The 23,036-nt window shown below is 42.1% G+C and overlaps 2 protein-coding genes across 22 annotated transcripts in view; one reads left to right on the top strand and one right to left on the bottom strand.

The window, feature by feature from the left end:
- The window catches only part of KCNIP4 (potassium voltage-gated channel interacting protein 4), a 383,464-nt gene extending 380,978 nt beyond the window's left edge, over positions 1 to 2,486 (top strand). For all 14 annotated transcript variants that reach the window (XM_083458476.1, XM_083458481.1, XM_083458477.1 and 11 more), the window contains 2 exons: positions 43 to 105; positions 2,347 to 2,486. In XM_083458476.1, coding sequence (XP_083314602.1) covers positions 43 to 105; positions 2,347 to 2,394 — 111 coding nt within the window. In that variant the 3' untranslated portion in view covers positions 2,395 to 2,486. The remainder of the gene's footprint in view (positions 1 to 42; positions 106 to 2,346) is intronic.
- On the bottom strand, positions 65 to 16,297 carry PACRGL (parkin coregulated like). 8 transcript variants are annotated; one of them, XM_083458456.1, is made up of 10 exons: positions 16,007 to 16,036; positions 15,776 to 15,860; positions 14,232 to 14,310; positions 13,939 to 14,096; positions 12,679 to 12,746; positions 11,913 to 12,003; positions 8,779 to 8,913; positions 6,149 to 6,256; positions 5,564 to 5,644; positions 65 to 2,438 (listed from the first exon to the last, which is right to left on the bottom strand). In XM_083458456.1, the coding sequence occupies exons 1-10, from the start codon at positions 16,024 to 16,026 to the stop codon at positions 2,391 to 2,393; spliced, it is 873 nt and encodes a 290-aa protein (XP_083314582.1). In that variant the 5' UTR covers positions 16,027 to 16,036; the 3' UTR covers positions 65 to 2,390. The 8 variants fall into 8 exon arrangements, with proteins under 8 accessions (XP_083314582.1, XP_083314580.1, XP_083314585.1 ...); XM_083458454.1 differs by lacking the exon at positions 65 to 2,438 and adding an exon at positions 4,195 to 4,956; XM_083458459.1 differs by lacking the exons at positions 65 to 2,438; positions 16,007 to 16,036 and adding exons at positions 4,195 to 4,956; positions 15,110 to 15,204 and having other exon boundaries at positions 15,776 to 15,794.
- Positions 16,298 to 23,036: the final 6,739 nt, after the last annotated feature.

The following is a 23,036-nucleotide window of genomic DNA, read 5'->3' on the forward strand; positions in this document are numbered from 1 at the left end:
GTCTTAACCGGAGAACTTAAGCAAGCATTTCTTCTTTGACAGAAAATGGACAAGAACAAAGATGGCGTGGTCACCATAGATGAATTCATTGAAAGCTGCCAAAAAGTGAGTAACCGGTATATTCATAGTGCTTTGCTCTTATGACACAATACAAAACCGCAGTGGGAAGCTGCGGCACATACGGTATTTCACAAATTGTCCATATTTTAGAAAACACATTTATTATTTCATAGAATCATAGAGCTGGAAAGGCCATTGGGAGACCATGTTCACCTGTCCAGCTCCATGCTCAGTGCAAGAAATCCAGAGGTGGCGCGTATTCCAACAGATGTTGCCTTAAGACTACCAGGAAGGGAGAGCTTCTACGTAACTGGCTCCATTGTTGAACTGCTCAGTTCTTTATGTAACCAGAATCTCTCTCCTCCTGCAGCTTAGCTCATTAGATCTAGTCCTCCTCTCTGGGGCACCTAGTAACAAGGCTTCGTCGGATTCCATATGACAGCCCTTCAGGTATTTGAAGATAGTGTCAGCCTATCCTGCCCTGTCTTCCTTCCCCCAGGCTGAACATTCACAGTTTCCTTCTGTGAGAATCAATAAGAATCCAATATCCAGCAAGCGTTTCTCTAACATGCAACAGGGCAGGCCTCGGAGATCACATTGGATGTTGTTACTCAACATGCTCCTTAATTATTTGAGAAAATGTCAGAACATATAAAATGTATATCCAGTAAACCGAAATAATTTTAACAAGATGCCTTAAAGACTGAAGCAGGCAGCAGTGGCACATTCAATAAAAAAGAACAGTCATTTTTCAGGGAAGGCCCTTTGATATAAAAATCCTTCACTTATCAATGGTTGTCCAGGCAATTTCTCTAAGCTGGAGAATAGTCTCTTTGTTCCCCATTTCGTCAGTATAAATAGAACACAGAGGAAGGCCTTCCTCCGTCAAAGTCATATCTAGTGCTTGACAAAGTTACCTTTCCCCCCTGTAGCCAAAGTCCACTGGAAAAAATCAATGCAGAGTTGGGAGGCTCATAACCAGGTATTTAAAGGTGTACACTAGGATGGAAATCATGTCAAAGCAAAACAGCAAAAACCCTAAATTTAAGTTGTTGAATATGTTATACCATAAGCCTGCAACTGACGCACCTTTAACTTGTGCTCATTCATCTTTATGCACATGGCAAAATAAATAAATAAATAAATGGGGGCAGAAACGGGGCAACGTTTGGGGGATGCGACTTTGGCAAACCCGCCCACCACTGATCCCAATATGCTTTGACTATACGTCATTTTGGCTCTAGGTGTGATCCCCGGAACAGAACCCCTGTGTAAGTTGCAGGATTACTGCATTTAAAGTAGCTTATTAATTCATTTGGGTAAGACGACATTTTACTGAGAATAAAATGAACAAGCAAGTCACTTGCCTGTCAATAATCCCAATACCTTTGCACTCATTGGCCAAGAATAGTTAAGTAAGAAGAAATTTACCTTTTACCAATGAAATGTGTAGGATATTGCGTGCCTATTTCCCCTTGATTTCCAAAAGGGTTTCTTTTTAAAATAAAAGCTAAAAGTTAAGGGAGCAGATCTGATCAACCTCAAACACAACCTGTGGCCCTGGTTGGCCTTCCCCTTTCCTTGCACATTCTGTGTGAGAGCCAGAGGTTTCCCATTGGCTTTTTCTGCAGTGGCGGTTGTGGCGCATCTCAAGAACAGCAGCAGGTTGGCATGGCTCCTGAACCTCTTAAGCCAATTCCTACAAAGTTCTGTGCCTGTTGCCTCCATTGTGTTTTATCACGATTTTGCTATAAACAGCAAGGTATATTTGATAGACAGAAGCAGTGTGAGTTACATGTTTAATTTTTAGACTTGTGATTGCAATTGTATGCCATCGCCAAACTTTAGCAGCTCCCCACAATGTTTTCTCTGTAAATTATTTGTGATAGACTGTAAGCAGCAGGTACTATTAGCAGAACAATGTGTAAGAAGCAGCAGACCTGTGTCTTCAAACGTACTGGGGCCTGTATAGAACACTGGGCAGACCTGTGGCCTGCATCACATATAAACTAGGCTTTGGAGCAAAACTGCACAGTCAGCAGACTTGCAGGATTTGTGACAGTGGTATAGGAGAAATCTAGTCAAAGAAAATAATCAAAACTCCCACTTGGAAGCCCTTGGACATACCCAGAGTAGATACCAACGTTTAGCTGCTTATGACACTGAAAATGTATAAAGGGTGTGGTTTTTCAGCCTAAGGAGGAAAATATTGGATTAAAAATATTTCTGACTTTTCACTTTCAGATTTTAAATCTCTTTCTCAGATGAGATGTCTCTTTCTTACAGGATGAAAATATAATGCGTTCCATGCAGCTCTTTGAAAATGTGATCTAACTCGACGCGGTTCTTTCTTCAATAAATGGACGGTGTGAACAATCCTGCAACAACAAATCCATAATGCTGTTGCCACTTTTACCATAAAACAGGATTGCTCAGCTTTACACGGATGTGTATAATGCAAATAAGTTTCGTTTAATCAAAGCCTTCCTACGGAGACCGTATTTTTCCAGTAGTTGAGGTCAAATAGTTCTCTTAAACAATGCTCACGTAGTTGTCCTTAAAAAAAACTTCATTTGATTCAGAGAACAATCCAAAGAAACCAAAATGAAAACGGAATTACTGCATCCAAAACTTCATAGGAGATATCCAGGAGAGAGGAAGAGGGCAGGGTCTGTTACTTGTTTCTATTAGATGAGTTTATTAGCTATAAAACTCTTTCATTTTATACTCCCTTGTGTATGAACGCAATTTTACACAATTCTCAGTTAAAGGTATTACAGCTAATTACAGTTTGGGCACAGTCCTCCTTGTGTGCAGTGGAGTCCTGTTTCCTCTGCCTTCCCCTTATGCTGACATCACAACAGATCATTACTGGAAAGGGGAAGTTTGCATGCATTGAGCCTGCCCATATCCCCTATTCCCCATAATGATGGAGCACACAGCATACTTGTCAAATGTAAGTTTGTGCCCAGAGCTGGAAGGGACCCTGAAGGTAATCTAATCCACCTTGCCCCCCGCCCAGAAGACACACAGACTCCATTATGCTCAGTGGAGAATCTGTCTACATAAGGGTTGGCCATCTTTGTGTAGCAACCTGCAATTATTTTTTTAACTTCACTATCAACCCATTTTATAAAAGAATGTTCTTTTTTATAGTAAATGGATACTGGATCAATTTAGTGAATGGTTGCCTATGGCAAACATCTTCCATCTTTAAGATCACCAGTTTATGTAAAATTCTGTCTGAATTTTAACTGAAGTGTTACGCTCCCACATAAAGGGTAGAAATTAGCTTTACAATGAGTGCTGCTTTGTTTAACTAAAGCAACTGTCCGAGGGAACTGAACTACTACTTTTTAACTGTGGGACTGGCCCAAAATTAGTAGTAAAAAAGGAACGAATGTATTTTTAAGTTTCTAAGCACTCACTGCTCAGGATACATAGCGGTATAGAGTCATGCCGGACACTAGACTGCAAGTTTTGAAATTATTTTTCTCCTCTGACTATGGTGGAAGATGCATAAGTTCATTAGAACAGTTATGTAAGAGCAGTGGTGGTAATGGGGTTTTTTTGAAAAGGGGAGGCAACTTTTTTTTCTTTAAAGGCTACTACAGGGAAGAGGGAAGAAGCATGTGTCAAGATGGAGCAGTAATGGGTACAAGAAGCGCCCTTCTACTTTCCTCCCTGCCTTTTTACACAGACATCATTGCTGAACTGTAGCCAGCAAAGAGGCGTCTTCCCCCCCCTCCCCTCCAACATATTCAAATCATTCTTACATGCCTGCCCACAAGCATATAACTACTGGTACCAGACAATTGCAAACCTTAATTGTGACATTTCTGCACAAAGGATCTGAAGAGCTTACAGAAGTCCAAAGAGAGCTGCAAACTGTTTTTTGCAAAAATATAAGTAAAGCAGGCATCTATTCTGGTGTAGAGATGGGAATGAGGCATGTTGAAGGCTGCTCTGCTATCACCAGTGTAGGAATAATGAGTAGTACAATACATGTACACTTGAAATTTGCTTTAGTGTTTGTGAAAATTATATGTGCACTTTAATAAAAAAAATGCAGAATGGCGGTTCAGTTTGTTTTTCCAAAGGGCTTGCTTACATGGAGTCAACATTCACAAACACTTTTATTAATATATAAGTTTTATTACTTGAAGCATATTTTAGTTGTCTTTTAATACTTGGAATTTCTATGTTTTCAAAGCAGAACAATTTGCACTAAAAGAGGACTCAGTTCAGTGAAACACATTTTATATATTTTCCTATCCAGAACCTTTTGGGAAAGAAGGATTTTCCCTAGACACTATAAAAATAATTTTCTCTATGGACACAGTAGTGAGTTAGTTCTTGGTCAAAATAAATTAATCCTAGCACAATCCAGGCAAAATCAAACACCTTCAAATCCTATTGATTTTAACTTCCCACTGAAGTCAGCATAACTTTTAAATAGTGATTAACTTATGGTTGGATTGTGCCTTCATTTCTAACTCACTGCAGTTGCTAAACATACCTAACTATACCCAAACATGTAAACACAGCAAGTAAGTATTAATGTTACTGTTATGGTTATAGTTTACAAAACTGGGTAATCCCTATTATTGACTGTAATAAACCAGACAAATTGATTTGCAATTCCTGGCGGAAGTACTGGAACAAGTATCATTTCTGGTGTTTTCCATAATTTACACATCTTGAGCATATTCGCTCTTAACATTTGCCCTCATTTTTAAATACTGATCCCCGTTTCCCTGAGACATTCTACAACAGTTTACTATGGGGAAGATAAGTAATACCAAAAAGTTCCGAGGAGGCTCTTCGTCACATCTCTCTTTAGGAGGAGATTGAACAGTAAGTAGGAATTTTAGCTTTTATAACCGTCAAACTTTCCTGTTGATAAAAATGAGAATTTAACATGGTAGGTACTAGGTTTATGCTGAAATAAACTGTATCAGAAATCAAAACGGGTTCAGAACTACAAACATGTAGAAGGCAAACTATGATTATCTTTCCTTCGTCAACTGGTATTTTAGACCAGGGTTAGACAATATGCCACCTTCCAGAGGTTCTGGGATACAGCAGCTACCATCAGTGGCTGTTGACCATGCTGGTTGAGGCTTATTGGGAACTGGAGTCCACAGCACCTAGAGAACCATATTGGCTGCCTCTTCAATAGGCATGCCACAAGCCGTGTTCAGAAATGTGAAAATTAATGCAGAACCATCTATACACTTGGCATTTTTGTATTGCCAAGTTTGCCCTTCACAAAGAGCACGTCTAAACTAAAAATGTTTTTAAGTAAGTGTAATTACTATGTTTGTCTCCAAACTATGGAGAATTGCAATATGGAATTGTAACTTGATTGTGCATCATCAGAGTATGACAACTTGACTGCATGCGATGGATTTAACCTAAGACTATGAGATAGCGAAGACAACAGGAGAAACAAATTCTGACCTAGGTATGTCACAGGAGCGGACCAATCAATTGAGCTTACCTTCCCACCATACTGCTCCAGCTTCTGTAAGGCTCCTGTAGTTTGCTCTTTGTACTTTTTGCTCATCTGTCTCTTTGAAAGCTGTGGCAAAAGTAAAATACAATAGTGGGTTTATTTGCTGAACGTAGCTGCAACGTCCTCCTTTGTACCCATTACATGGAGAAGCACCAACCAGATTGTGAATAATGGATGCTGGTAACAATGACTGATAAGAGGCAGTCTTAATTTCACAGATTCAGAGGGACCGTAGCATCTTTACACGTTCAGGCTTCCACAACTTGTGACTCAAGAAACTGAATGCAAGCCCTAACAGGAGCAGCTTGATAAACTTTATTTTGCTGCTTGCATGAAATTGGAAAACTGGGACGGGGGCTATCAAGCACCTTCCGTGCTGCAAAACATGGCTGAAGGAGCATCTTCAATAGGCATGCCACAAGCCGTGTTCAGAAATGTGAAAATGCCAACATGCTATTAATATATTAGCCCATGGAATCTAGATTATGATGTGCCACAAACTGAAACAAAATGCTTCTCAGGATACAAGAATACAAACACAAGAAACCCACTGCCAAATATTGTACTCACACTTGAAAGTAGATGTTTCAGGTGATCATTAAGCGCAGGGCCAACAACAGCACTCAGTTGTATCAAAGCGTTCAGTCCCCTTTCAAATACCTCGCCATCTGAATGGGCCTTTAATAAAGGGGGAAACCAATTGACCAGACAAATGATTAACCCACAGCATGCACCAAACTGATTGTTCTTATGCTCCAGCATGACAAGATTGAAAAATATTTATCTGGTTTTTTACTCTGTAATATGCAACACTGTTTTAATGCAACCCATATGTATTCACCAGTTTCAGATAAACACTTTTAAATATTCATCACAACATAATCCTATGTATGAATACTTAGAAGTAAGTCTCACTGTGTTCAACTGGACTCACTCCTCAATACCCTGTTTAGGTTTGCAGCCAAGATCTAACCATAAAAACTATTTGCTTTGTCTGCAGAAACACTCACAGTAAAACTGCAGTATTTAAAGTCTACACTTTGAACAAATCCCATTAGAAGCACTGATAGATAACCCCTTGCAATTAGGCAGTTGCTGTAATATTATTAAATTAATTGCTAGAATGTAGATTAAGTGGAGTTAGGCAACATCATCAAGTGCTAATTATTTTAAAGGCTTTTTTGTCCACAACTAAAACTGTATTCTGCATCTCAAGAGTACTTGGTAAGGCCAGGATTTTGACTGATTGTGGGGAGACATCTAAGCCAATCATGCATAGAAAGTCCTTTCGGACATTTCTATGCAATGTGGGATTGTCAGGGCGGAGCGGATCAGACTCATGGGGATGTTGGGGGCCGGACGAGCCCACTACATACTTTTGGCCCTTACATGTTCGACATGAGCGTCTAAAAAGGGCTAGGATCATAAGTAATGCTTCTTCAGTTTTGATAACAAATGATCACAAACCACCATAAACAGGTATTCCACCACACAGAAGCTTAATTAGCCCGCAGCTACTACAAAGAGACTTCCCCAATGCATTTACTGACAAGCTGCACAACCCTCTTTCACCCCACCTACTGGATCCAGTCTACATGATCCAGGAGGTGGGACAAATTAGGGTTGTGCAGCTCAGCCTGTTACTGCACAGGTGGGCAACGTAAACAGCAGGTGGAAGCGGCCACGGTTTACGGTTTACAATGTAGGCAGGAGGGAAAAGAACAAAAATATGTGGTGGGATTTTAATACTGCTGTGGCATGATAGGATGAGATTATTTCTGAGTGCACTTGGATGGCACTTTCAAATTCAATCCTCTTTCAATTCATTTTTTTTATTATTATTATTAGCTTCTGAGCAGGGATTTATGCATTTTGTTTATGTGCAGCCCTTGGCATCCGCTCCTTTACTTAAAGTAAACCTGTTGAAATTAATGGTTCTAACATGTTCATTAATGGTTCTAACGTGTTAATTTCAATGGGATTACTCTAGAGTAAAACTTAGTTGAACACCATTCTACGCTAATAGCAGTTGCAATCCAGATGTAATATAGCATGAGCAGTCTAAATTGCTGAAAACCTCTACAGCAGGATTAAAATCCAGATCAACTGAGCCATCTGTGGGTATCATTTTATCTTCCATATACCTTTAAGTCAATGTTTTGTGCACACGTTCCAAGGATTCTAGCCAATGTCGATTAAACTGAGAATGGTTAAAACCATACATGGCTCAACAACCTTGCTTGCAAGGGTTCCTCCATGCCTTGCGAAGACAGGTGAGTCGGAGGCTCTCTTATAACACTGGAATGAAAAGGGGGAATGATGTTCCCTGCCCATCGTCCAGCCCCAAGCAGAGACAGAAGTGTGCCCCTGTGTCTGCTGGAGTTCCAACCACCGGGGCAAGCATGGAGATGAAAGGAGCACCCCCACCCCTATGGCCCTTGCAGGAAGGGACGGCAGAGCCACACTGGGGGCTTTTAACTGCATCTGTCAGGTTTTGAGCTCCAGCCACCCGGCAGGTGCCTTCACTGTACCTCACTAGTTTTGAATTGTACTTTATACATATTGCAAGCTACCATGTGACGATTGTTTTCAAAAAGCAAATTATAAATCTATCTAATCAATCAATCAATATATCTGGGCAGAAGAAATACAGTGGTACCTCTGGTTGCGGGCATGATCTGTTCCGGGGTGCCGTTTGCACCCTGAAAAGTCTGTAACCAGAGTGGTGCTTCTGCACATGTGAGAAGCACGATAGAACGCTTCTGCGCATGCGTGAACTGCGCAGAACGCTTCTGCGCATGTGGCAAAACCCAGAAGTAAACACTTCCGGGTCTGCTGTGTTCTTAACCCGAAAAAACGCAACATGAAGCGTTCGCAAGAAGAGGTACGACTGTATTGACTCTGCGCCTCTTTGGAGTTCAGAGCTCCAGCCATCTAAAAGGGGGAGAGGCTGCCCACAGCACGTCACTGCCCCTCTCTGGCTTTGTGCTGGACACAGAAGGAGTACCCTGGTTTGTCATCAAACCTGTGCTGTGTTTCCAAATGCCACCACAAGGCCAGGGACAAAGACGCTGCTCTCTGGGTAGGGAGATGTCCTGGGCTTTGCAAATATTTGGTCCACCAAGGCCACCTAAAATTTATTGATCTCTGAAACTTTACAATACGTTGTGTATACGAATTCACAAATGGGAGAGACATACCAGAGCAGCTTTCAATACTGGAACTAGCCGTGGCAACAACGGAATGGCTTTCTGAGCAGCACCTGCCACCAGGAGCAATTCTTTAAAGCCCTCCTTGGATACAAATGTGTACGGATGCCTTGTTTCTCTTAATCCCTGTCACAGAAATAAAAACAACATCATAGTAAACTCCACCTGCCCACCATCTCTGCTGATAAAAATACAAATACCTCAAACAAAAGTATATTATATACGCTTTTCATTACACACATTTAAAACACACTTGTGCCACCTTGTGGCTCCATCGAACATAACGCCGTTAAGCAAACCTTACATACCGAAATTTCTCAGCATGTGTACAGTGGTACCTTGGGTTACATACGCTTCAGGTTACATATGCTTCAGGTTACAGACTCCGCTAACCCAGAAATTCTACCTCGGGTTAAGAACTTTGCTTCAGGATGAGAACAGAAATTGTGCGGCGGCAGCTGGAGGCCCCATTAGCTAAAGTGGTGCTTCAGGTTAAGAACAGTTTCAGGTTAAGAACAGGTAGAACAGTATCCTGTAGAACTCCAACCAAACAACACAACCTTAGATGCCACTAGACAACCATAACTCCTTGACAGAACCCTATTTAGACACTCCTGGACATGGGGAGTTAAGGGCACAACTGACTGCTAGTAGCCCCCTCCACTCCCAAGTCCTGAAAAAGGCTTCTGGCTCACAGTGTATGAGAGTCTCAGTGGAGAAATGGCCCCAGTGGCTCAACAGTTCCTGTAGCTGAAGCTCAGGAACAGGCAGATTCCAGGACTGAATGATCCACTGCAGCCACAGAAATCATGGCACACCAGATTATTTGTTAGGGATGTTCAGAAGTGTTCTCTCTCTTCACATATCAGAGAGAGAGATTTGGAAAGTCTTTAAAAATGTAATATTCAATTTGACACGCTGTTGAGTCTCAAAATGTATGTTTGATGTGATTCAATTATTGCTTATAATTATATATCTGCACACTCTTAGCAGATGCAGAAGATAAACGAAACATGCCAATTATGTAATTTGGATGGGTTACTGAACAAAACAGACGCCAAGAGCAAACTCCTATCTTTTGGTAATTGACCTCCAGGCTGTTTCTTCTAGGAAGTGAATTCAGTAGCACACTAAAAAGGCCTTTCTTGTCAGACGGAACTGAGGTCAGATGTAGATGTTCAACAGGATATACAGAACTGCACACCCAAATGCAGTCCTGAATGAACCACACTAATCAAGATAATACAGTGGTGCCCCGCAAGACAAATGCCTCGCAAGACGGAAAACCCGCAAGACGAAAGGGTTTTCCGTCTGCAGAGGCGCTTCGCAAGACGAATTTCCCTATGGGCTTGCTATGCAAGACAAAAAATGACGAAAATTTTCGGGGGTTTTTTTTGCTCCAAAACCCCTTATTTTGAATCGCTAAGCTGCTAAAAGCATTTTAGCAGCAAAACCACTAATCCCCCCCCTTAAAAAGCTGTTTTTAGCCCTTTTTTAGCCAATAGCGCTAATAGCGCTACTCTGTCAATGGGCTTGCTTCGCAAGACGAAAAAACCGCAAGACGAAAAGACCCGCGGAACGGATTCTTTTTGTCTTGCGAGGCACCACTGTATATACAATTCAGAAACAGGGCTGAGCGAAGCTCACAGGGAAAATGTGTGATCACTATGCATATCCAATACTGAGAAGCAAAGATGGAGTATTGCTCTTTTTGGAAGATATGCAAAATGCACCTGTGTAGAAGGCAAGACCTCTAGCAAACATTTTTTTTCTGCTCTTGGCTATACAGCTGTGAAGTGCAGAACACTATTTTAACCTACTGGAACAGCTAACGGTAAACTAAATTAATCAACAGCTATACTGAAAAAAACTATTTCAAATCAGCAAGTGAGCCGCTTAAGAGATTTAAAAAATATTGATAATAATAGTAATTTATTATTTGTACTGGGACGCACTGTGGGTTAAACCACAGAGCCTAGGGCTTGCTGATCAGAAGGTTGGTGGTTCGAATCCCCGTGACGGGGTGAGCTCCCGTTGTTTGGTCCAAGCTCCTGCCAACCGAACAGTTCAAAAGCACGTCAAAGTGCAAGTAGATAAATAGGTACCACTCCGGTGGGAAGGTAAACGGCGTTTCCGTGCACTGCTCTGGTTCGCCAGAAGTGGCTTAGTCATGCTGGCCACATGACCCAGAAGCTGTACACCGGCTCCTTCGGCCAGTAAAGCGAGATGAGCGCCACAACCCCAGAACCTTTTCAACTGGACCTAATGGTCAGGGGTCCCTTTACCTATTATTTGTACCCTGCCCATCTGACTGGCTTGGCCCAGCCACTCTGGGCGGCTTCCAGTAGTAAAACATTAAACCTTAACAAGCTTCTTAATAACAATAATAATAATAATAATAATAATTTATTGAGTGTTTTTATAAATGCTTTTATATAAATAAACAAAACATTTAACATACGGCTCACCAATTATCCATGTGTGACAATGGAGTATTTATACAAAATTGTTAAAAAGTATCACAACACAGGGACATGTTTAATTTTTACATATATGTAAAGGATAAGCACATAGGCCTGGGTTTGTGGCCAATGATAATGCAGGTAGATTTTTCTTCCCTAACCGACTTTCCCATAGAACAACAGTTTGTGGGCAATCAACAGAGACCATGCAGAGTTATGATGAGGAAGAGGGACAGGTGGCTCAGTGGACCGGAATACTACCAGCTTGCTATATTTCTGGATTATGTATAGCCAAGAGCAGGTTTGTGTTGTCTGGGCAGCCCAGGACCTCCATATAGACTGCCCAGGCCTGTGTGCAAATGAGGTCACTTCAGGGCTGCTAATGCAGCGGTTTGACTTCACCCCGGAGGCACACAGTCTTTGCTTTTCTTCAAAAGATTACTTACACAATATCCCCAACTTTTTAATCTATTAAAGAGGAGAGTTAACAGTCTGGTACTTTGCTTTAAGCTACTTCCAACTTTTCGTTGCAATTTGAATGAATTCGGCCGGAGCATTTGGTTTATGGATGACCAGCATATTTAAAAACAACAAATTATCTAAACATGCAACATAAAAGGGTAGTTTCAGCTTGATGCTAAAGAAATAGAGAAAAACGTTCACCTCTGCCAAAGTTATAAGAAGAGGATCAAACTGAAGCGTTTCAGGACGACAATCCCACTGTAATTTGTGTTTTACAGAGCCATGAACTAACCTGAAACAGAAAAGTTAAGAATCAACGATAAGGCATGGTTGTACTGATCCTACTTCATGCAGAAGATCCTAAAACACTGTTCCAAAAGAACTAAGCCTGTGTGAGTTTAGGTATATTTTGTATGATACTTGCAAGCATGGTGCACCACAAATTTGGAACAGACTCATTAAAAATGTAAGACTGTCCAAGCAAAAAAAGAGATTATTTTAATACAATTATGGACGATATCCAACATTTGTCATACTCAGACAGCATGGCCAAAGGTCAGGGGACATGAAAGTTGCATCCTAAGAGCCACAGGTTAACCACTCCTGCAGTAAAGGCTTTTAGTGCCTGTTGACACATGGATATTCATCATTTGATAGCAACAGCATGAAGGGTTGGTCAAGTCCATGTCCAGCAGTCAGATAAAACATCACTGGTAGTACATTTACCTCGCATATCATGCTTTTGAATAAAAAATGTTCACACGTCCTCCTACCAGTTATGAACTGAGGGACATTCATATACGACGTCCCATTTGCAATCTTGCGTGACGCACCTAATAATGCCTTCTGAACATTTGTTCTTACGATAAGCAAACCAAAAGCCTTCACAGAATGTTGACCAATGATACAAAGCCTATTGTTTAACTAAGTTCCTTATGTTCACCCACTTCTGACCCCCAAGTCTTACCTGCAAGGAATTCCCCCTTTAGAGTAAATGGCAGCAAAGGCTGAAGGAGCTCTTGATTGACCACCAAACTAGAATAAAAACATGAAAGTGAGTTAGTCAGCCAAGAGGCAGATAAGTTCAGTTGCATTTATTTTTAAAACCTGGAGATTTACCCAGTCAAAAAATGCTTTTCAAGTCCTATATTAATTCAAGATTCATTTAAATGTCCTTAAATCTCTTCTACTAAAAGCAACAGGACTTGAAATGCTTAGCTTTGATCTCAAAAACAGCATATATACAACAGCTTGAACAGAGGGTGCAAAAATGCAAATTTAAATAATCTGAATGCAGAACAACAAAGGTAAATAGAAATAGAAATAAAATAAAAAGTAAATGAAAGTAATAAAAGTAAATGCAGGCAATGCGATGTGTAGCTAATGCCTGGAAAACCACCCGTAACGACAAGCAGAGATGCTTCACTTTTACAAGAATATCATAATTTACTGCATGCATATAAGGAACAGTCATATAAGAGTAACTTCTTTGTGGCTGAGAATGTACTTTATTATTTGCAAAAACAATTTTCAGAACTTTCCAACTAAATTATAGAACTTGGAAATATAAACATTATGAAGTCTTGCCATTTACTACTCACTTTTGTCACCTGAGGCAGACACGGTTTTACTCAAGGCAACCATTCATACGAAATGCCATCATGACCACCAGCAGTAAAGGTAAAGGACCCCTGGACAGTTAAGTCCAGTCAAAGGCGACTATGGGGTTGTGGCGCTCATCTCACTTTCAGGGCGAGGGAGCCTGCAGCTTTACAAGGCAAAATCCACTAAAACTTGTGACTACAGAGAATCCCAAACCAGGGTTCCCAAACTAAGGCTGTATTTTACTGCATACCCTGGAATTCAGAGGTGCAAGAATGGGCAGTCAACTGAATTTCCAAACTTACATATCTGCCAGCAAAGTTACTTCTAAAAATCGCTTACGAAAAGAAAGTCAGCCAAGGAGGAATAATCTTGGGCAAGATGGCATTGAATGCTGAGTGGCTGTTGTGGGGACGGAATGAAAAATCAAAGGGTGAGAATGGCAAGGAGTATTCTGGAGCAGCAGAGATTTGCTCCCCAAATTTTGATACTCTTAACTCAGTTCAGCAGAGATTGTGCTTATCACCTTATTCGCCCTTTTCCTCCACATTTTTTTAAATCACCTGCATAATTTGCTGAAGCAATGGGCTAACATGTAGCCACCAGAAGTTCTGCCTGTACTTACCGGATCAATTGTTTTGGGATTAAGTCTGTCACTGGGCCTGGGCTGCGGCTTAATTACAGGATCTGGTGAAGTCAATGAAGTGGGTAATGGCTTTCTTTTCTGTGTCACAGTTTTCTCAGCCATTTGAGAACCTGAAGACGTTCTTTTACCACTGCTTCCTGCAGCACCAAAACCAAAAAAAGACCCCACAGAAGAAGCAGGGATGGGATTTACATTCTTAATGAAAAATAATTTTTATTATAAGGCAGGTAAATAAAACACAGTTCAGCTGTCACTAAACAGTAAAGACATACCACTTGCTCCATTTTTCAAACATGCGCCTTCACATTTCTTGGTTTGCTGCATACCTCCTTGGGAGGTATGTAGAGACACCTGAACAAAGAGAAATTGATACTGGTTGGCATCACTTTGCATTTGTATCCTGTTAGCACAACTTCTTAAGGGACTGTTCAAATAGAAGGGCTATTAAAGAGAAGAAAATCTGCATTTTTAAGAGTCCTATCGATCTATGGACATTTGAAGAAATCCCTGCAGAGTTAACCAAAAGGGGATTATTTTCTGTAAATGGATCTAAGGCAGCTCTTTTATGGTACAAAGTATTTAAAGGCAAACCCGCATTTACATATGTTCAATATTTGCACACACGCATTGCACCAAACCCGGAAGTGACCCAAAAAGTCACAAAAAAGGGTGGAATGTTGCAGGGCGGAACAGGATGCTTGCAGGCTTTTCCAATGGTGATTCAAATATGGCCATGGAATGTAAATGAATGGCTGCCTGTATCAACATTTCTATACCACCCTTCACCCGAGGATCACAGGGCAGTTTACAATCTCAAAACACAAAAGTCCGTAACATAGAAGCACATGAAAGTATTAATCAATGTCTAACTTTTGTAGCTACAATCCTAATCACATTTACATGGAATAATGATGTTTACTGCCTCTTGCTAATACTAACTCAGAGTCACGAAATGAAACTGATGGGTGGGAGATTCCGGACAAGCAGTAAGCCTTATTGCCGCAATATGTGTTCCCGCCGGTGGTGTAGATGAGTTTCCCGCATTTGGGGAAATTGCAGATGTCAGAACCGTCTTGAGACCTTCGGGTATAGGGCGGTGAACAAATTTAATTCATCATCATCATCACTGGCCTAGTTATTATGAACTGACCTTTTAAAAGGGTGAAGCAAATTCACAGAAGATACAGCTAACTGCTACTGATAGGGCCTCTGAACATGGAGGTTCTTTTTTTTTCACACCAGTGGCTGGAGGCGCGCAAAGGTGAGAGGAACATTATGACTATTAATTAAATTTGTTTACCACTCTATAGCCGCAGGTCTCGGGGCAGTTCACAAGATAAAATAAAAATATAAAGACACAAAGGAAAACAACCCAATAAACGCCCCCCCCCCCACCTACCAATTGGATGTGGGGCATTGGATATGAATCCGCCAAAGGCCAGGTAAAAAAGGAACGTTTCTACCTGGAGCCTAAAGGTGTAACACAAAAGGCTCACACCTGGTGTATGGGCTCCCCTGCACCACCTGGCAGGGAACCAGACACTGCAGTAGACACGGCTACTCATCCAGCAGGGCACATTCTCAGGGGCGTAGCAAACCTTAGTGATTCCCAGCGGAGCTCAGCGCCAAGAAAATAAATTAATAATAATAATAATAACTTTTATTTTCAATGTACAACCTGTGTACAATGAAATTAACCGACCCTCCCTCCTCCCACCCCAAACACTCAATCGCATTTACAGGTAGGTAGCCGTGTTGATCTGCGTAGTGGAAACAAAATTAAATTATTTTTTTTAAAAATTCCTTCCAGTAGCACCTTAGAGACCAAGTAAGTTATTGCACCGGCGTCTTGTGTGCCCACAAGCCGCGCAAGCGCTAAACACAGCCCCGTCTTCTTCAGCACTCTGCACATGCCTAGGGAAGCGCACCTTCTTCAGGGCTGAAGGGAGGAAAGGCGCTCTGCGCATGCTTGGGGGGCACCCCACCTCGTCTTCCCAGCTGAGGGGGTGGGGAGGAGAAGGCGCTCTGCACATGCTCGGGCTGCCCTGGGGAAAGCACTCTGCACATGCTCAGGGAAGCGCACCTTCTTCAGCGCTGAGGGGCGAAGAAGGCGCATGCTCGGGCTGCCCTGCTTCCAGGACCCCGCGAGCCAAACTCTCTCGCCCGTTAACGCGACGGGGCGGGACGAGTCACCTACCTGCGGGGGAGACTTACGGCCCGGGGGTGAAAAGGACGGGCGGGAAGGAAGGAAGGAGCGCGCCTCTGCCGGCTCCTCGGAAAGGCGTGGAAATCCGCGCAGGCCGCAGCTGCCCGTCGCCGTTGCCAAGGCAACTACGGGCGCCCGGAGAGGCCAAACTTCCTCGCGGAGAAGGCGGAGGGCGCTCTGTGCATGCTCGGAATTCCGTCACACACGCACACACTCTTTGCTTTTTGTGAGAGAACTGCGCATGGGCAGGAGGCGATAACATGAGTGATAACAGCTATTGTTGTGGCCAACTTGAATAAAATAATAGGGGAGGACAATTGATGACATGACAGTGCGTGCACGCGCAGTGCCCATAAACGGGGGGGGGGGGGCTGGCGCAGCCAGGATTTATGCTGCGTGGGTGGGGACCCACCTGTTACCATTTAAATATATATACATATTTAAATATGTGTGTGTGTGTGTGTGTGTGTGTGTATATATATATATATATATATGTATTTAATATATGTATATTTATATACATACATACACACACACATACTAAATTTTCTGCTTTACATTTTAAAATACTCCTTTTACATCCTTAAGATATCAATGACTTCCTTTCTTCTCTTTCCATGGTTCATTCTACATATCATAAATCCCTGCATATTTTACAAAACCTATCCCATTCAGTATTCCATTATTACATCCATCAAAACTTATTTACACTGTGGAATCTTATCTTAATGCTGCCAGCGTTTTCAGCTGTATTTCCCATATATCCAATAAACGTATTCCAATCTTCTTTAAACGTATGTTCTTCTTGTTCTCTTATTCTATATGTTAAGTCAGCAAGTTGTGCATGTTTTGTCAATTTAAGTTGCCATTCTTCAGTTGGGACTTCACTCGTTTTCCATTTTTGGGGGCTAACAAAACGCAGGCCACAGTAATAGGTAAAGGTAAAGGTACCCCTGCCCGTACGGGCCAGTCGTGTCCGACTCTAGGGTTGTGCGCCCATCTCACTCAAGAGGCCGGGGGCCAGCGCTGTCTGAAGACACTTCCGGGTCACGTGGCCAGCGTGACAACTGTGCTCTGGCGAGCCAGAATCACACACAGAAACGCCATTTACCTTCCCGCTAGTAAGCGGTCCCTATTTATCTACTTGCACCCAGGGGTGCTTTCGAACTGCCAAACTTTTTAGGGGAGCATTTGCAAGTGATTGGCACCATTTTTGAGTGAATTGCCAAAAGTCAGATTTTTGCTGAAATTGTGACCCCAGGGCTTAGGGATTTTTTCAAAAAATCTTATTCGGCCGGTCAAGTTGTTGAGGGCTGATTTCTTGTCCTGTGATAAAAAGCCTTCTGTTTCGACTGCCTAAGCTTTCAGGGAAGCATTTGCAACCCGTTGGCACCATTTTTGAGTGAATGGCCAAAAGTCAGATTTTTGCTGAAATTGTGACCCGGAGCTTAGGGATTTTTTCAAAAAATCTTTTTCTGCCGGTTAAGTTGTTGAGGGCTGATTTCTTGTCCTGTGATAAAAAGCCTTCTGTTTCGACTGCCTAAGCTTTCAGGGGAGCATTTGCAACCCGTTGGCACCATTTTTGAGTGAATGGCCAAAAGTCAGATTTTTGCTGAAATTGTGACCCCGGGGCTTAGGGATTTTTTCAAAAAATCTTTTTCGGCCGGTCAAGTTGTTGAGGGCTGATTTCTTGTCCTGTGATAAAAAGCCTTCTGTTTCGACTGCCTAAGCTTTCAGGGGAGCATTTGCAACCGGTTGGCACCATTTTTGAGTGAATGGCCAAAAGTCAGATTTCTGCTGAAATTGTGACCCCGGGCTTAGGGATTTTTTCAAAAAATCTTTTTCTGCCGGTTAAGTTGTTGAGGGCTGATTTCTTGTCCTGTGATAAAAAGCTTTCTGTTTCGACTGCCAAACTTTTCAGGGGAGCATTTGCAAGTGATTGGCACTATTTTTGAGTGAATTGCCAAAAGTCAGATTTTTTGCTGAAATTGTGACCCCGGGGCTTAGGGATTTCTTCAAATAATCTTTTTCGGCCGGTCAAGTTGTTGAGGGCTGATTTCTTGTCCTGTGAAAAAAAGCCTTCTGTATCGACTGCCAAAGCTTTCAGGGAAGCATTTGCAACCGGTTCGCACCATTTTTGAGTGAATGGCCAAAAGTCAGATTTTTGCTGAAATTGTGACCCCGGGCCTTAGGGATTTTTTCAAAAAATCTTTTTCGGCCGGTCAAGTTGTTGAGGGCTGATTTCTTGTCCTGTGATAAAAAGCCTTCTGTTTCGACTGCCTAAGCTTTCAGGGGAGCATTTGCAACCGGTTGGCACCATTTTTGAGTGAATGGCCAAAACTCAGATTTTTGCTGAAATTGTGACCCCGGGCTTAGGGATTTTTTCAAAAAATCTTTTTCTGCCGGTTAAGTTGTTGAGGGCTGATTTCTTGTCCTGTGATAAAAAGCTTTCTGTTTCGACTGCCAAACTTTTCAGGGGAGCATTTGCAAGTGATTGGCACTATTTTTGAGTGAATTGCCAAAAGTCAGATTTTTGCTGAAATTGTGACCCCGGGGCTTAGGGATTTTTTCAAATAATCTTTTTCGGCCGGTCAAGTTGTTGAGGGCTGATTTCTTGTTCTGTGATAAAAAGCCTTCTGTTTCGACTGCCAAAGCTTTCAGGGGAGCATTTGCAGCCGGTTGGCACCATTTTTGAGTGAATTGCCAAAAGTCAGATTTTTGCTGAAATTTTGAGCCCGGGGCTTAGGGATTTTTTCAAAAAATCTTTTTCGGCCGGTCAAGTTGTTGAGGGCTGATTTCTTGTCCTGTGATAAAAAGCCTTCTGTTTCGACTGCCTAAGCTTTCAGGGGAGCATTTGCAACCGGTTGGCACCTTTTTTGAGTGAATTGCCAAAAGGCAGATTTTTGCTGAAATTGTGACCCCGGGGCTTAGGGATTTTTTCAAAAAATCTCTTTCCGCCGGTTAAGTTGTTGAGGGCTGATTTCTTGTCCTGTGATAAAAAGCCTTCTGTTTCGACTGCCTAAGCTTTCAGGGGAGCATTTGCAACCGGTTGGCACCATTTTTGAGTGAATTGCCAAAAGTCAGATTTTTGCTGAAATTGTGACCCCGGGGCTTAGGGATTTTTTCAAAAAATCTTTTTCGGCCGGTCAAGTTGTTGAGGGCTGATTTCTTGTCCTGTGATAAAAAGCCTTCTGTTTCGACTGCCTAAGCTTTCAGGGGAGCATTTGCAACCGGTTGGCACCATTTTTGAGTGAATTGCCAAAAGTCAGATTTTTGCTGAAATTGTGACCTCTCCCACGGCTTAGGGATTTTTTCAAAAAATCTTTTTCGGCCGGTCAAGTTGTTGAGGGCTGATTTCTTGTCCTGTGATAAAAACCCTTCTGTTTCGACTGCCTAAGCTTTCAGGGGAGCATTTGCAACCGGTTGGCACCATTTTTGAGTGAATTGCCAAAAGTCAGATTTTTGCTGAAATTGTGACCCCGGGGCTTAGGGATTTTTTCAAAAAAACTTTTTCTGCCGGTTAAGTTGTTGAGGGCTGATTTCTTGTCCTGTGATAAAAAGCCTTCTGTTTCGACTGCCTAAGCTTTCAGGGGAGCATTTGCAACCCGTTGGCACCATTTTTGAGTGAATTGCCAAAAGTCAGATTTTTGCTGAAATTGTGACCTCTCCCACGGCTTAGGGATTTTTTCAAAAAATCTTTTTCGGCCGGTCAAGTTGTTGAGGGCTGATTTCTTGTCCTGTGATAAAAAGCCTTCTGTTTCGACTGCCTAAGCTTTCAGGGGAGCATTTGCAACCCGTTGGCACCATTTTTGAGTGAATGGCCAAAAGTCAGATTTTTGCTGAAATTGTGACCCCGGGCTTAGGGATTTTTTCAAAAAATCTTTTTCTGCCGGTTAAGTTGTTGAGGGCTGATTTCTTGTCCTGTGATAAAAAGCCTTCTGTTTCGACAGCCAAAGCTTTCAGGGGAGCATTTGCAAGTGATTGGCACTATTTTTGAGTGAATTGCCAAAAGTCAGATTTTTGCTGAAATTGTGACCCCGGGGCTTAGGGATTTTTTCAAATAATATTTTTCGGCCGGTCAAGTTGTTGAGGGCTGATTTCTTGTCCTGTGATAAAAAGCCTTCTGTTTCGACTGCCAAAGCTTTCAGGGGAGCATTTGCAGCCGGTTGGCACCATTTTTGAGTGAATTGCCAAAAGTCAGATTTTTGCTGAAATTGTGACTTAGGGATTTTTTCAAAAAATCTCTTTCCGCCGGTTAAGTTGTTGAGGGCTGATTTCTTGTCCTGTGATAAAAAGCCTTCTGTTTCGACTGCCTAAGCTTTCAGGGGAGCATTTGCAACCGGTTGGCACCATTTTTGAGTGAATTGCCAAAAGTCAGATTTTTGCTGAAATTGTGACCCCGGGGCTTAGGGATTTTTTCAAAAAATCTCTTTCCGCCGGTTAAGTTGTTGAGGGCTGATTTCTTGTCCTGTGATAAAAAGCCTTCTGTTTCGACTGCCAAAGCTTTCAGGGGAGCATTTGCAACCGGTTGGCACCATTTTTGAGTGAATTGCCAAAAGTCAGATTTTTGCTGAAATTGTGACCCCGGGGCTTAGGGATTTTTTCAAAAAATCTCTTTCCGCCGGTTAAGTTGTTGAGGGCTGATTTCTTGTCCTGTGATAAAAAGCCTTCTGTTTCGACTGCCAAAGCTTTCAGGGGAGCATTTGCTTGCGATTGGCACCATTTTTGAGTGAATTGCCAAAAGTCAGATTTTTGCTGAAATTGTGACCCCGGGGCTTAGGGATTTTTTCAAAAAATCTTTTTCGGCCGGTCAAGTTGTTGAGGGCTGATTTCTTGTACTGTGATAAAAAGCCTTCTGTTTCGACTGCCAAAGCATTCAGGGTAGCATTTGCAAATGATTGTCACCATTTTTGAGTGAATTGCCAAAAGTCAGATTTTTGCTGAAATTGTGACCCCGGGGCTTAGGGATTTTTTCAAAAAATCTTTTTCTGCTGGTTAAGTTGTTGAGGGCTGATTTCTTGTCCTGTGATAAAAATCCTTCTGTTTCGACTGCCTAAGCTTTCAGGGAAGCATTTGCAACCGGTTGGCACCATTTTTGAGTGAATTGCCAAAAGTCAGATTTTTGCTGAAATTGTGACCCCGGGGCTTAGGGATTTTTTCAAAAAATCTTTTTCTGCCGGTTGAGTTGTTGAGGGCTGATTTCTTGTCCTGTGATAAAAAGCCTTCTGTTTCGACTGCCAAAGCTTTCAGGGGAGTATTTGCTAATGATTGGCACCATTTTTGAGTGAATTGCCAAAAGTCAGATTTTTGCTGAAATTGTGACCCCGGGGCTTAGGGATTTTTTCAAAAAATCTCTTTCCGCCGGTTAAGTTGTTGAGGGCTGATTTCTTGTCCTGTGATAAAAAGCCTTCTGTTTTGACTGCCAAAGCATTCAGGGTAGCATTTGCAAGTGATTGGCACCATTTTTGAGTGAATTGCCAAAAGTCAGATTTTTGCTGAAATTGTGACCCCGGGGCTTAGGGATTTTTTCAAAAAATCTTTTCTGCCGGTTAAGTTGTTGAGGGCTGATTTCTTGTCCTGTGATAAAAAGCCTTCTGTTTCGACTGCCAAAGCTTTCAGGGGAGCATTTGCTAATGATTGGCACCATTTTTGAGTGAATTGCCAAAAGTCAGATTTTTGCTGAAATTGTGACCCCGGGGCTTAGGGATTTTTTCCAAAAATCTTTTTCAGCCGGTCAAGTTGTTGAGGGCTGATTTCTTGTCCTGTGATAGAAAGCCTTCTGTTTCGCCTGCCAAAGCTTTCAGGGGAGCATTTGCTACTGATTGGCACCATTTTTGAGTGAATTGCCAAAAGTCAGATTTTTGCTGAAATTGTGACCCCGGGGCTTAGGGATTTTTTCAAAAAATCTTTTTCTGCCGGTCAAGTTGTTCAGGGCTGATTTCTTGTCTTGTGTTAAAAAGCCTTCTGTTTCGACTGCCAAAGCTTTCAGGGGAGCATTTGCAACCGGTTGGCACCATTTTTGAGTGAATTGCCAAAAGTCAGATTTTTGCTGAAATTGTGACCCCGGGGCTTAGGGATTTTTTCCAAAAATCTTTTTCTGCCGGTTAAGTTGTTGAGGGCTGATTTCTTGTCCTGTGATAAAAAGCCTTCTGTTTCGACTGCCAAAGCATTCAGGGTAGCATTTGCAAGTGATTGGCACCATTTTTGAGTGAATTGCCAAAAGTCAGATTTTTCTGAAATTGTGACCCCGGGGCTTAGGGATTTTTTCAAAAAATCTTTTCTGCCGGTTAAGTTGTTGAGGGCTGATTTCTTGTCCTGTGATAAAAAGCCTTCTGTTTCGACTGCCAAAGCTTTCAGGGGAGCATTTCCAAGTCATTGTCACCATTTTTGAGTGAATTGCCAAAAGTCAGATTTTTGCTGAAATTGTGACCCCGGGGCTTAGGGATTTTTTTCAAAACATCTTTTTCAGCCGGTCAAGTTGTTGAGGGCTGATTTCTTGTCCTGTGATAAAAAGCCTTCTGTTTCGACTGCCTAAGCTTTCAGGGAAGCATTTGCAACCGGTTGGCACCATTTTTGAGTGAATTGCCAAAAGTCAGATTTTTGCTGAAATTGTGACCCCGGGGTTTAGGGATTTTTTCAAAAAATCTTTTTCGGCCGGTCAAGTTGTTGAGGGCTGATTTCTTGTCCTGTGATAAAAAGCCTTCTGTTTCGACTGCCAAAGCTTTCAGGGGAGCATTTCCAAGTGATTGTCACCATTTTTAAGTGAATTGCCAAAAGTCAGATTTTTGCTGAAATTGTGACCCCGGGGCTTAGGGATTTTTTCAAAAAATCATTTTCTGCCGGTTAACTTGTTGAGGGCTGATTTCTTGTC

Source organism: Podarcis tiliguerta (assembly GCF_965153285.1).
Source record: "Podarcis tiliguerta genome assembly, chromosome: 9".
In the NCBI taxonomy this organism is placed as follows: domain Eukaryota; kingdom Metazoa; phylum Chordata; class Lepidosauria; order Squamata; family Lacertidae; genus Podarcis; species Podarcis tiliguerta.

Excerpts from the sequence above, each read along its gene's own strand:
- PACRGL (XM_083458454.1), bottom strand. The coding sequence starts at position 16,026 with ATGTGCAGAGTGCTTTCCCC. Across the intron at positions 15,861-16,006 it reads ATGTGCAGAGTGCTTTCCCC|GCTGAAGAAGACGGGGCTGT; the intron begins AGGGCAGCCCGA and ends CATGTGCAGAGT. Across the intron at positions 14,097-14,231 it reads TTTGAAAAATGGAGCAAGTG|GAAGCAGTGGTAAAAGAACG; the intron begins GTATGTCTTTAC and ends TTGGTGCTGCAG.